General features: G+C 35.8%; 1 protein-coding gene across 1 annotated transcript in view; it reads right to left on the reverse strand.

The window, feature by feature from the left end:
- Positions 1 to 11,529, reverse strand: part of LOC107036334 (inositol-trisphosphate 3-kinase B) — a 32,350-nt gene extending 20,821 nt beyond the window's left edge. The window contains exons 1-2 of the mRNA XM_015254256.1: positions 11,327 to 11,529; positions 1,014 to 2,016 (exon numbers count right to left, since the gene is read on the reverse strand). Coding sequence (XP_015109742.1) covers positions 1,014 to 1,335 — 322 coding nt within the window. The 5' untranslated portion in view covers positions 1,336 to 2,016; positions 11,327 to 11,529. The remainder of the gene's footprint in view (positions 1 to 1,013; positions 2,017 to 11,326) is intronic.
- Positions 11,530 to 13,120: the final 1,591 nt, after the last annotated feature.

Raw genomic sequence — 13,120 nt, forward strand, 5'->3', positions numbered from 1 at the left:
AATGATTAGAAATAAGGAAAATTCAAGTAAGCTGCGGAATTTTTCGTTTTCCTGCTGCTAAAAAATTAGGGATTTCGTTGAGTTTTCAGTGAAACTTTAACTTTACTGATTGTTTTCCCCCTAAATCTAATTCAATGCCACAGAATTTTCTATCGAATTCGCCATTTTGTCTATTAAAAATATACAGCACTTCGGCTATTTCTTTTCCAGTCCTCTTCTACTTTTGTAAACGAACGAACATCAGAGCTTTCACTTGAGCTCCATTGGACCCCAAGTTTCTGGACACTTTACAATTATTTTATTCTTTAAACTTTACAGGTCTGAATTTGAACCTCGATATTGAACCGTTAAGCTGTGGGCGGAAGATTGACGAAATAATTCAAAAATTGCAATTCTTCCAAATTACGAGCTTTTTTTATAAATAATTTATAAGCAATCAATTTTCCACCAGGAAAATCATCTGTTGAGACACTTTTGACGTTTTTTAAAAATATTAGTGACGGGTTGAAATGTTGATGAAATTTAATCATTTTTTTTTTCAATACAAAGAATAATTCTTTCCCTTTGTGATGAGCCTAAACTGAGCTCTATTGACACATTTGTTTCTGAGTTATGAATAATTTTAAAAAAGTCTAAAGTGTCCATTTTACCCTACCCTCCCCTAAATGCACATTCTGAATTTCATAGTATAATTTCAATTATTTATTGCTAAGCAACGGCTGTTTTAAAAAACAATAATTCCATGCAAAATCTAACTTGAATGACGCTGAATATTCACGAATTTCCAAATTTCTCTTACATTATTAAATCGACAAATTTGATGATTGAAAATGATTGAATCTCTAGTGCAGTCAGTACCAAACTAAAGATTTGACTATCCTCAACTTTCTAACACCCAACTGAATTCAAATAGCCTTAACCCCCTCACCGAAGCCCAACCCCTACCAACAAAAACTAAAAACCCCCTGAACTTTTGCGTTCTCCCAAAAATCCCCTTCCCCAGTCGCCCTCACCTTTAATCTGATCATCGTCACTCAAGACAGCGCTGTCAGAGCTGCAGCACCTGGTGACCCTGATTTTCGACTGTCTCCTCTGCCACAGAGTGCCCTTCCCGAGCTCCTCCTCGCCATTTGACGAGTCAATACTCCAGCATCTGCCAACATTGTTCCTCCTGGCCTCGGCGTCAGCCTCAATGCCCTCATCGCTCTGCGGACTCCTACTGAGGCTCCTCGACACAGGCACCATCACAGTATTGAACTCGTCATACCTCTCATTGGCCTCAATCGACTCCACATCGCCATCAATGTGGTTCTTACCAGTCCCCTTCGCCTTCATATCAATCACAATAACACCTCGAGCATCTCCCCTCAGTCCAATTAACCAGAAAGCCCTGTGTCCCACGAATAAAACACCGAAAGAATCGACAACTGTCACTCCCTCATACCACTTGCACTGTTCCGACCACAATCCTCTCACTACCTCGATCTCTCCCTCGTTTCCGAACAATTCCGAGACACATTATCACCACCACAATCCCCACGATTACAAGAGACTCTGCAGCCGGTGGCAGCCATTGCCTCGCGCTCCTCTCAAAGGAGCGTCGCCGGGACAATTTGCCCACCCCCTCGGCCCCTCCAATTGCCGCCCGGACCTACACAACCATGCGCACAGCCACAGGGACCTGCCCAACCTGAATGCACTAACCTTCACGCCATTCACTCGCTCCCCCCCCCAGCGCGATTAAAAAAACAACGCGAAAGTCCACGTGAGCTGCACTCGATTCAGAAAAATTTGGGCAATGGGCTTGTATCGCTTGACCCGATGACGACGCCAAGTCTGGCACGCTCGTGGAGGCCCCGCGACACTCTGAGCCTCGAGGACTGGCGCTTGGGTAAATGACCAGATGGTGGGGGATGTAAACCACGAGTTTAACTCGGTCAGGTTGTGTGAATAAACACCCGTCTCCTTGCTCTGTTTCACTTTGTTGGCGGTGCTCTCGATTGACTTATCTGCTTCCTGAAAGGAATAGAAATGGGAAAAATTGAGGGGAATTGCTCGCGATTCACAGGGAAGTGTGGCGAATGGAGCTTTCCATTGTGGCGATGTGGAGTCGATTGAGGTTTCATGATAATTTAAAGTAGCTTTATGGTAAATTCAGAGATTATTGAAAACTGCAAAAAATTGCAGAAAATTGTTAGATTCGGAATTCTCATTTTTTTGTCAATTTAATTATCGTTTTGGTTTTTCAAAGAAGAAATGTTTCAAAATCAGGATTTAACCCAGTGTCTTATGGGAAAATCAACATTTCCATTGTAATCAAAGATTAAAATCTGATTTTTTTTCATTAGATGGGAAAAAATCAAGAATTTTTTTGACACCTCATAAAAAATAATCTACCGTTTTGCAAACAAGTTTTATTATTCATTTATAAGAGGGAAATGTTTGAGAGAATATCAGTATTTTGCGAAATTTAATTTAGATAGTACTGACTGGGTATGAATTTTTTCAAATTTTTTCCCAGCAATTTGGTTGGAAAATTAAAAAACTGAAAATATCCAGAAGTACAGCGTAGCCCGGCCGAATGGTAGGAAAAATGTAAAACCATAATTTCATCACAATGGGCCGTCGCTCGAGGGCATTAAACTAAGTGTTTACGTAGGGTCATTAGTTCTTTGGAATAGTTTTGATGATGTAGTCGGAGTCCAATGGGTTTTTATTACGATTGTTCCCAGGTCTTTCAATGTCATGACAAGAAATTCACCGTATTCATAAAATCCGAATAAAACTGAAACTGAAAAATTAATAATAATTCTTTTCAGTAAAATATAATAATAGTTTTTTTTTAATAAATTGCGAATACGCTGAATTTTTTGCAAATTGTTATAATGCCTAGTCTCTGCGATTAGAAAAGAACCGCAAAGTGCCCATTGTTTTAAACAAATGGAATTGTTTATCAAAGAATTGATAAAAATTCACGTTTTTTAAAAGATTTTTCACGATTTTTTTAGAACAAATCATGCTTCTCCAATAAAAAAGCGCTTCTGCGTTGTTTCCGTAATACGTATATTTTTTTAGTTTGTTTCAAGTTTGTAGAAATGGTTTCATTGAATATTTCTATCGAAAAAAATGCGCAGATAAGTTGCAGAATTTCTCAATGTAATCAACCAAAAACTAGTAAAAAGTTCCATAGAAAACGAATAGGAATTTTTCCGCGCGTGATAAAATGCTGATTAAATTAATGAGAGAATTGTTTACTGCTGGGTCAATAAATATTTTATTCGGGGGAATAATCGTAAGATTTTAATCATCGAATGGAATGTTATCCATGAGTATGCCAGTGAGCGGCAGAGGCGATATGCCTCTCTTTTCCAAATTTTCTCTCTCAATTTTTCGAAGTATTTTCACTCAATTCTTCATCTTTTTGCATTTGAAAAATCAAACGAAGAAACTTATAACATCAAAGCCGAGGAATTACTTTTAAAAAAATATCTCATCAGAATAAAGTTGTGTAGAAACACAAATTCTATTGATTTCTCCTGTAGAACATTTGCCAAGTTGCAGAATTCTTCGATAGAATCGACCCAAAACTAGTAGAAAGTTCCGTAGAAATCCAATAAAAAATTTTCCATGCGTGATAAATTGCGCGATAAATTCAGTACGCGAAGTGGTAGAACGGTACAAGTCAATTTCGACTACTGACCAGTTTGCAACGAATATCTCGGAATCTAACGGAGATAGCAAATTTTTTATTATAACCTTTTTTGTAGAGCAGATTGGGAGCTGCAACAAATGTAATTACGAAAATTTCGCTATCTCCCTCAAATTCGGAAGTATTCCTCAAAAACTCAACTGGGAGATGAGTCGACTTGAAGCGTTTTACCACTTCGCTACTGAATTGATTAAATTAATGAGGAAATTGTCCGTTGCTGGGTCAATAAATATTTTATTCGGGGGAATTATCGCGAGATTATGACCATCGAATGGAATCTTATCCATTCGTACGCCGAGTGAGCGGGCGAGGCGATATGCCCCGTGGCTTTTTCGAAAAAGCCGTATCGGTAAAGAGCCGCTCTTGCAACTTCTTGCCTCCTCTCCGATTGACGTCACAATGTGCGTCAGAGGGAGACCGAAGAAACAAGAAAGTTTCGATTGAATGATGGTGCCCCTGGGTAACCAGAGACAAGATACTTGAGCATAATCTACCCGACGTTTCATGTATCAATTCCCTGGTACATGTGAATGTATTTTCTGGCCTTTTATGAAGGCTTATTTGTGGTGCACTGGAATTGTGGGATGTCATTATCTCGTCAAGCGAAGGGCCACTTGAGCTCGTCATCTTTTTTTTTTCGTCGGATAAGTTTAGTTAAATGTTCTTCCTCTTTTCGGATTTGGGGGCATCATTTTCGAGGGGAAAAATCATGTTTAGTTGTGATTTAAAAGTGATGAAGGTTCCATGTCCCTGACGTATGACCCATCGCGGTCCTCTTCAGATTGTTGGTCTGTATGGATTGAGCATACTTTATTGGGATTGAATGAATCGGTTTATTGAAGCAGTTCCTTGATCTATCCAGCCAAGCGACAAGCCAATGAAACAAGCGATTCTTTCAGTCCGAAGTTCGAATAAAAGCTCTTTCAGGGAATTTTTTTAGTTCTACTACGTTATTTGACCCACACGAAAAAATTTATATTTTGAAAAATAGATTAAAAAATATCTTAAATTGGCCCAATTTAAATAAAAAAAACATATAAAATATGTTTTATATATTTTTTTGTATATTCTTTATAAATTGGAAGAATATATGGAATTGGCCCATATTATATATTTTTTTTATGGGAGAACCTTTAAAGAGTAGCGGAAAAACTTTCAATTGAAAATCCAATTGAAAATTTGAGAATATCTTCGCATGAATTTGTCTGATTTCTACCAATTTCGTGAAATACTTGAGCTGAATTTACAATTTCCATCAATTTTTCCATCATATTTTGAATTTTCAATTACGAAACTCCTTGAAATTTCAGTCAAAATTTTTTAATAGTGAAGAGAATGATTTTTCAATATTTATTTCTTTATTTGGATCGGTAAATAGTAAACTATTCATTCAGCATAATTGAAGCATTTGAATTAAAATAAATATATGAGTTTATTCATTTCCAACGAAAAAAATTGTGTTGAAATGAATATAAAAATTTCAAGTAAAGTTATTCGCAATTTTTTTCACATTAATATATCAATTTAATCTTTACCATAAGCACTTGAAGTAAGAAATGTCAGTAATGTTTACATCCGTTTGGAGACATTGTTAGGAATGATTATGGGGAGTGGCTAGAGCAGCAATTTCGATCCCGGAATGTGCGAGTAACAGTTTCAATTACAGTCACCTCTGACGTCGGCTGATTTCCATAAATACTAATTACGGCACATGTTCCCGTGAGATACCGATTACGGAAAATTAAGATTTAATTTAATTATTGTCATCGTGCGGCCGAACGACGCGATGAGAATGATTTAGATTTGCTTGCAAAAATTGAGGAAAGATGTTGACGAGATTCGTCGAACTTCACTCCGACGATCTCGAGTTATTGGACATTGGCGACACTCCATTTTGCCGCATCCTTGGTCATCATCATCTGTCTTTTGCGAGCTTCGCGCTGGTGATATAATTTATGCGGGTTTTGGACGATTCTTGCAGGAGTCTTTGACAATGTAAACAACAATACAGTTACGCGAGGTGTCTTGCGCTCTCGTGCACCTACAGAATGCAAAACAAATAAAACGGAGCGAGCCTGAATGCACTTGACATGCTATCTGTGTTATCGGGTTTTATTAATAATTATTACAGCCTTCGGTCACAATGTTTTGAATTTTTTAAAACAGGTATGCTTCGATAATTGATTGAATGAACTCTGAAATTATATTCAAGTTTCGTTCCTCTGTTTCCTATTGAAATCCTTGAAACAAATAGATGAATGTAAATAAAATTACTCTTGCCCTGCACTTGAAGCACAAATGACTAATAATGATAAACAAAATAAAGCGAGTGTGGATATAGGTAAAAAGTATCTATTTTACCACGTTCATTAATAATTATTAAATCCATTGGTCAAAATATTTTACAAATTCCTGAAATAGTGATCCAATAAATTTAAATAAACTCTTGAATTATTCAAATTTCTTTCCTCCAATTTTTTGTGGAATAATAAATATTTTTTTTGCAAAATCTTACGAATAACAGAATGAGATGTAAATATTTCTATCGATCCTTGAAATAACTAGTTCTATTCGCAAATAAACAAATGCAAATAAAATTAATCTTTCCCTGCACAAGTGACCAATAGTGATAAATAAAATAAAGCGAGTGTGGATGAAGCTTAAAAAGTATTTTTTTTACCGCGTTCATTAATAATTATTAAATCCATTGGTCAAAATATTTTACAAATTCCTGAAATAGTGATCCAATAAATTTAAATAAACTCTTGAATTATTCAAATTTCTTTCCTCCAATTTTTTGTGGAATAATAAATATTTTTTTTGTAAAATCTTACGAATAACAGAATGATATGTAAATATTTCTATCGATCCTTGAAATAACTAGTTCTATTCGCAAATAAACGAATGCAAATAAAATTAATCTTGTCCTGCACTTGAAGCACAAGTGACCAATCGTGATAAACAAACTAAAGCGAGTGTGGACGTAGTTTAAAAGTATTTGTGTTACCGCGTTCATAAATAATTACTACATCCATTGGTCATCCAATCCATTCCTGAAATTGCCATCCAATAAATTCAAATAAACTCTCGATTTATTCAAATTTCTTTCCTCAAATTTTTTGCGAAGTGCCACGAAAAACTCAACGATATGTAAATATGCCTATCGAAATCCTTGAAACAAATAGACATTCGTCTATCTCAATAAAATGAATCTTGCCCTCCACTTGCAACACAATTTACCAATAGTGATAAATAAAATAAAGTGAGTCAAACTATTATGACTACTGTGATAATTATGAGAGCGTATGTAAAGAGCCTAATCGGCTATATATGCATAAATAAATAATAAATATAAATAAATAAATAATAACAATAAAATAAGGTGAGTGTGGATGTAGCTTGAAAAGTATCTACTTTACCACATTCGTTACTAATTATTACAGTCATTGATGACAACATTTTTTTCAATTCCTGAAATAGTGATCCAATAAATTCAAAGAAACTCAAATTATTCAAATTCCTTTCTTCTAATTTTTTGTAAACTCCCGCGAATGACAATAATGTGTAAATATTCCCGTCGAGATCCTTGAACCAAAAAATCCCCTCCGCCCAATATCTAAAAGCTAATAAAATTAATCTTGCTCTGCACTCGAAACACAAGTGACCGCACTTCCCCCAACAACTGCTATCCATAAAACCCAGCTGTTCAATTCCCGATGCAACGATGCATCATCAAGCTTCTTCAGATGCAACGACGCATCATTAAACCTCTTCCGATGCATCCAAAAAACATGACCGAAGAGTAAACAGTGCTCGGCGGTGATCGAGATTTATCATTCAGCAAAATAGTAGCCCAGAAAAATCGACTAAAAAATATCACCGGCTGCATTGAACCTCCTCCAGTCCTTTTTCACCAAACGGCCTTGTGGGGACGCTTGGCACACGCGTCAACGTAGTAAATTCAACGCTATCTGGCCATTGAAAGTTGTTGAAAAAGATGTTTGAATAGAATGTTGTAAATTATCATTTTCTCACTGCTCTTTTTAACTCTGAAGTGGCTATTCTGATGCTGTCCCCAAGTGGAGGAGGTGTTTGTACAGTTTGCTGGGGGCTCATCCCAATGACAATAATCCAAGAAATTCGATAAATATGGAGCCACCGACAAGTTTGAACAGTTGTAAATGAAATACCGTGCATGACAGAGAGAAAAGGAAGGGAAATTGCTCTTGTGTTGCATATAGTACAGTTTTTTTGCTAATAAATTAGCAATGTGCTTCCGAATGGTTATTTTGCACGTCATTGCCTTCTATCATGTATAATTCACTGTTTATTTCATTCTATTGAATTTCAATTTCAAGATTTCTTTTCAAGTAATTTCGTCAGATTTTCAACTTAGTTGAATGTTATCATCATCATTATTCTTCTTATCCCTTTCTTCTATACAACCGATTGTTTTTTTATGGTTTTATCTCTCCCCTCAGCCCTTCGATAAAATGTTAATAGAAAAATTTTATTTATACGTACTTGAATGAATTTGAAATATCACATTTGAAGAAACCGTCAGAAAGCTCAAAGATATCTCCGGAATTCTGATTTTCAAAAAATACAAAATTTTTGCAAATTTTCAAATGAATCAAAGTAGCGATTACTGCTATCGCCTTCGTCCAAACATATTTTTTAAGCCATCATTCAATCAAATCAGGACATGTTTTTTAGTGATCGTGAAAAAAAATCGAAAATAAAAACAAATTATATATGAATTAAATTTTAATTAATGGCGGTCGATTCTAGGGCTCAACGATACCTAAATTTGAAAAAAAAGATTCATTAGCGATGAATTTTCAGCGGATCATTCAAATTCATTATTTTTCCTTCCTCACAATTAATCCTAAATTGCACACGAAAACCATTTTTTTCTAGTAATTAATTATAATTACTAGACAACTCAATGATAAAATTTTTGATAATGTTAAGATGAATTATTGCAAGAACGTAGTATTCAGTACCTTTCGATGATAATTCACCCAAAAATTGTCTAACCAAGTTCACAAAGAAAAAAAATTCTAGTTTTCAATCTAAATTTAAATTCAAAAACGAAACTTTCAACCATTCTGAGAATTTTTCCTGTTCTCAGCAGGACATGAAATTTATTATAATATTAATATAATTCTGTTACAATATTATTACAATTCTATTATAATATTAATTAATTAACGGCGATTGATAAGTCTCGACAACATCTACATTTGAAAAAAAAAATGTTTTTTTGGTCATAGAGGATCGATGTAAAAATAATGCTTCCCTTCGGAAGCAAAAATCAGAAACTTAAATTTGAACGGCTACAAAGCTTGCACGCGGAAGCAAAAAGCGACGAGAAACTGCACGCGTATCTCACGAGAACAAACCACACTACCGGAAGCGTATTAATTACGTGACTATTATTTCTCCTATCGTGTTCGTCATCCTATCACCCTGAAACAGCTGCCGGGGTGTGCGCTGCACATTCTATATTTAAATTTAAGTACAGCAGCTAGTGTTTCTAATGAAACTGATTGAATTCTGAGACCTTCAAACCCACTTGGCGGCGGGGGGGTATCACCCACACGCAGGTGATCTGCACCCAATCCTTTTTTCACTTCATTGTTTACTAGGAATAACCAAGGAAATTGAACCGTAAGGGCATTGCATAAGTCGTAGATACGTGTTTTGCCATTGTGTAACAGTTGCGGTCATAAACTCGAGTGAAACATCAACGGTGTTTATCACCTCCTGTAATTAACTAATTATATTTTTGCGTGATTGCGAAGTGAAATTGACGGCTGCGACGATGTCAGGATAATCCGGAGGGGCGATTGATGGTAGATTTGGGTAGTGTTAGGGAATTTTGGGGATTTTTCGGCGGATCATCAGTTCTAAGTCGTGTTGATGATTAATTCAGTAGCGAAGTGGTAAAACGGTTCAAGTCGACTCATCTCTCAGTTGAGTTCTTGAGGAATATTTCGGAATCTGAGGGAGATAGCGAAATTTTCGCAATGACATTTGTTGTAGGTCTTAATCGGCTCTACAAAAAAGGTTATAATAAAAAATTTGCTATCTCCCTTAGATTCGGAGATACTCATTGAAAACGGATCATTAGTCGAAATTGACTTGTTCCGTTTTGCCACTTCGCTACTGAATTAATAGTTAAATAATCGTCATTTAATTACTATTGATGACGGTATGATGTTTAGTCATCTGATATTAATTGTGATCGAATGGTATTGTCGTTTGTGATTTAATTACCATTAATATTAGATGTTCAGATATCAGTAGCGCAGCGGTAAAACGGTTTTCAATGAATATCTCGGAGTCTAAGGGAGATAGCGAAATTTTTGTTATGACCTTTTCGGTCGCCCTCAAGTCGCTCTACAAAAAAGGTTATTACAAAAATTTCGCTATTCTCCTCAGATTCGGAAATATTCCTTGAAAACTGATTTACTAATTAGTTCCATAGACTTCCCCACCGAATTGTGAAATTTCAGTGACGAAATTCCTAGAAAAAATTGATTAATCATGAGTCGCAAGTTAGAATTAATGACTGACCCAATAATCTCCCAGAATTTCGTAACATCACACGTATCTACGCACAAAAAAATTAATAGAAAAACCTAGCGAATTCGTTAGAAAATTCTAGTGGATTTTTATTGCATTTCCTATTAGTCTTTGGTCGATTCTACTGAAATGTTCAATAAAAAATATTCAATAGAAACAGTCAATAGAATTCGATTTTTCTATACAACTTATTTTCTTCAGATATTTCCTACAGAATTTCCTCAGCTCAAATTTTCTCAGATTTTCAAGTTTTTCATGCTATTTTTCTTTTCTTCTCATCAACAAAATCAAACAAAATCAAGAAAATTTCAGCCGGAGAAATTCAATAGAAAATAACTCCATACAATAAGTTGCACGGAAAAATCGAATTCTTTTGACTTTTTCTACAAAATATTTTCTATCGAACATTACAATAGAATTGGCTAGCGAAATCGCTAGGTATTCCCATTGAATTGTGTCCTCCGTCACCCACACAATTCTTTCCACGTGCCGTTCAAACCAGCCGCCGCCCCCCGAGATTTCCTCCTTTATCGACCGAGTTTCGCTCATTCGAATTCAACTGGGTCATTCGTTTGAATCTCAACAACTTTCGAAAACCCGATTAGTCCCATGAATTGAGGAAGGGAGCTGGAATGCCACTAATTGGGTTACCCAATGGCTCACCGAAACAAAAAAAGAAAAAACGAGAGTAGACCTAGTAAGGAAGACCACTGAGGACATTGTTTAAAAATGGAAACGGGTCAATGTCACCCTCAAGGCCAGAAAGCCTCTCGATTATTTTTTAACGTCCCCGATAAGTACGATTGAGCGTTATCATAAATATATAAGTTCCACCATTGATAGACCAGCATTTATCGTGTTTGAATAATTGCATGCGTCGGCCTGCGGGAAACAATGAAGTACTTTCGTGTTGTTTTTCATCGGTCACCCACTCACTAGTGCGATAATGCATGTTATCTGCTGGTGAGTGTAAGTTGCTTATGATGTGAATAACAATTGTCAATGCACTGGCTAATTCATTCTTACCTGAGAGCAGCTGTTGCCTCAGATTACGAAAAATTCAAATCCTTTGAAACCCTTGAAAAATTTTCCTGACGAATGAATTCACAAATTTATCGATCACCCGAGTGGAGCGAAATTAATTGGTCACTCGTGATCAATTGCGGACTGTTGAGGGATTAAATGGGAGACTGATTGATGCGAAAAGCCCGGGGATTATTACGGTATCACAGCCGTTGGCCGACTGAACCCGAGATTTGAACTTGACCACTTTAACCATTGGCCTGCGGTACGAGTGTTAACACCGAGAGAGGGAAACACACCGGCTTAACAAACCCATCAATGCCCCTCCTAGACGAGCAATAATCACTTGAGACTACACGAAAGGCAGTTGGATACCATTCCGATGAATAATAATCGTTGGGTCGTTTGTACTCGATGAGTTTGGCCTATGAGCACAAATATTATTCAGCCGTGAGGTGGTTTAACGCGCCACCCAGGTGGCAAATGCTGTTTCAAATATTTGATCTTGAGGATTATGATTCATTTGCCCTGGGGTATTTATAAAATTAGTGGGCTTGGGGGACCGCCTTGCGGCGGTCCATTTTTTTACGTTGAAATTGACGTTCTGGCGGTGCACGGGGAAAAATTTTTAGAATAAATTCGCGCGCTAGCGCTACACCACGTATGAAAAAATCGTTTACACTGAGAAAAAAATTTACTTGTGCCAAGGAATCATTTTCTTAGGAGAGGCATTAATTTTTTTCGGAGCGTATTTCTCCAGGCCAGTCGTTCCCAGGTGGTTCATGTCCATCAATTTTTTCAAATGTGACATTTTCCTACGTCAAATAATTCGGAATAATTCTAAATGTTCTAATTCTAAATTTAATTGTAATATTTGGAGATGGACCTGCACCACCTGGGAATGACTGGCCTGGACCAATACGCTACTACACTGTTAGAAAATTACACTTGACATTTCAAGTGAAAAAACTTGAAATTTTTAACAGCGATAAAGTTACATGAAATTTCTGTAGAATTCTTCATTGAGAAATCAGTTAATTTCTTGAATATTCAAGTAATTATCTGAAAAACCTTGAAAATGTTGAAAATTCAGACAATAACTTCAATGAATTTTTCAATGAATTTTTCAATGAATTTTTTTTTGTCTTCTACATTATTTTATGGGTTGTTAGGGGGCTGTCTCTTATACACATCTTTTAAGAATGTTTATCAAAAATCTCAAGCGCTCAAAATTTTTTCAATTTTTTCTCAAATGTACTGTTGTGGTAGAAAATTAGTCTTTACATTTCACACGTGAAACAATTTCATGGGAAAAATTGGTGAATTCGCTGGAAAATTCTATTGGATTTCTATTGAACTTCTGTTTGGAATTTTTGTTAGTTTCTGAAATTTTATCAATTTTATTAGTTTCTCACTGCACTTTTTTTTTGAAATCCGTAGAATTTTATCTTTATATACAATTTTTTCTATTGAGACAGTTTCTGTAGGAGTTGTTCGACATGCATTGTCTGAGGTTTTTTATTGAACAAATCATTCAAAAAAACTTGGAAATTTTGAGCCGAAAAATTTCTGTAGGAAATATATTAATAGAAAGTTGTAGACAATCGATTTCGATTGATTTTTTGGACATTTCTATTGATAAAAACGCGCAAATAAAAGTTTGATAAAAATCTTGAAATTTAAAACAGCGATAAATTCACGTGAAATGCCAATTTTACGGTCCAATGAAAATTCAAGTTCTTATTGATATATCAATGATCGTTCGACACGAAAAACTCAATTTCGCTGAATTTCCAA

Source organism: Diachasma alloeum, unplaced genomic scaffold, assembly GCF_001412515.2.
Source record: "Diachasma alloeum isolate Michigan unplaced genomic scaffold, Dall2.0 Dall_scaffold_00208, whole genome shotgun sequence".
In the NCBI taxonomy this organism is placed as follows: domain Eukaryota; kingdom Metazoa; phylum Arthropoda; class Insecta; order Hymenoptera; family Braconidae; genus Diachasma; species Diachasma alloeum.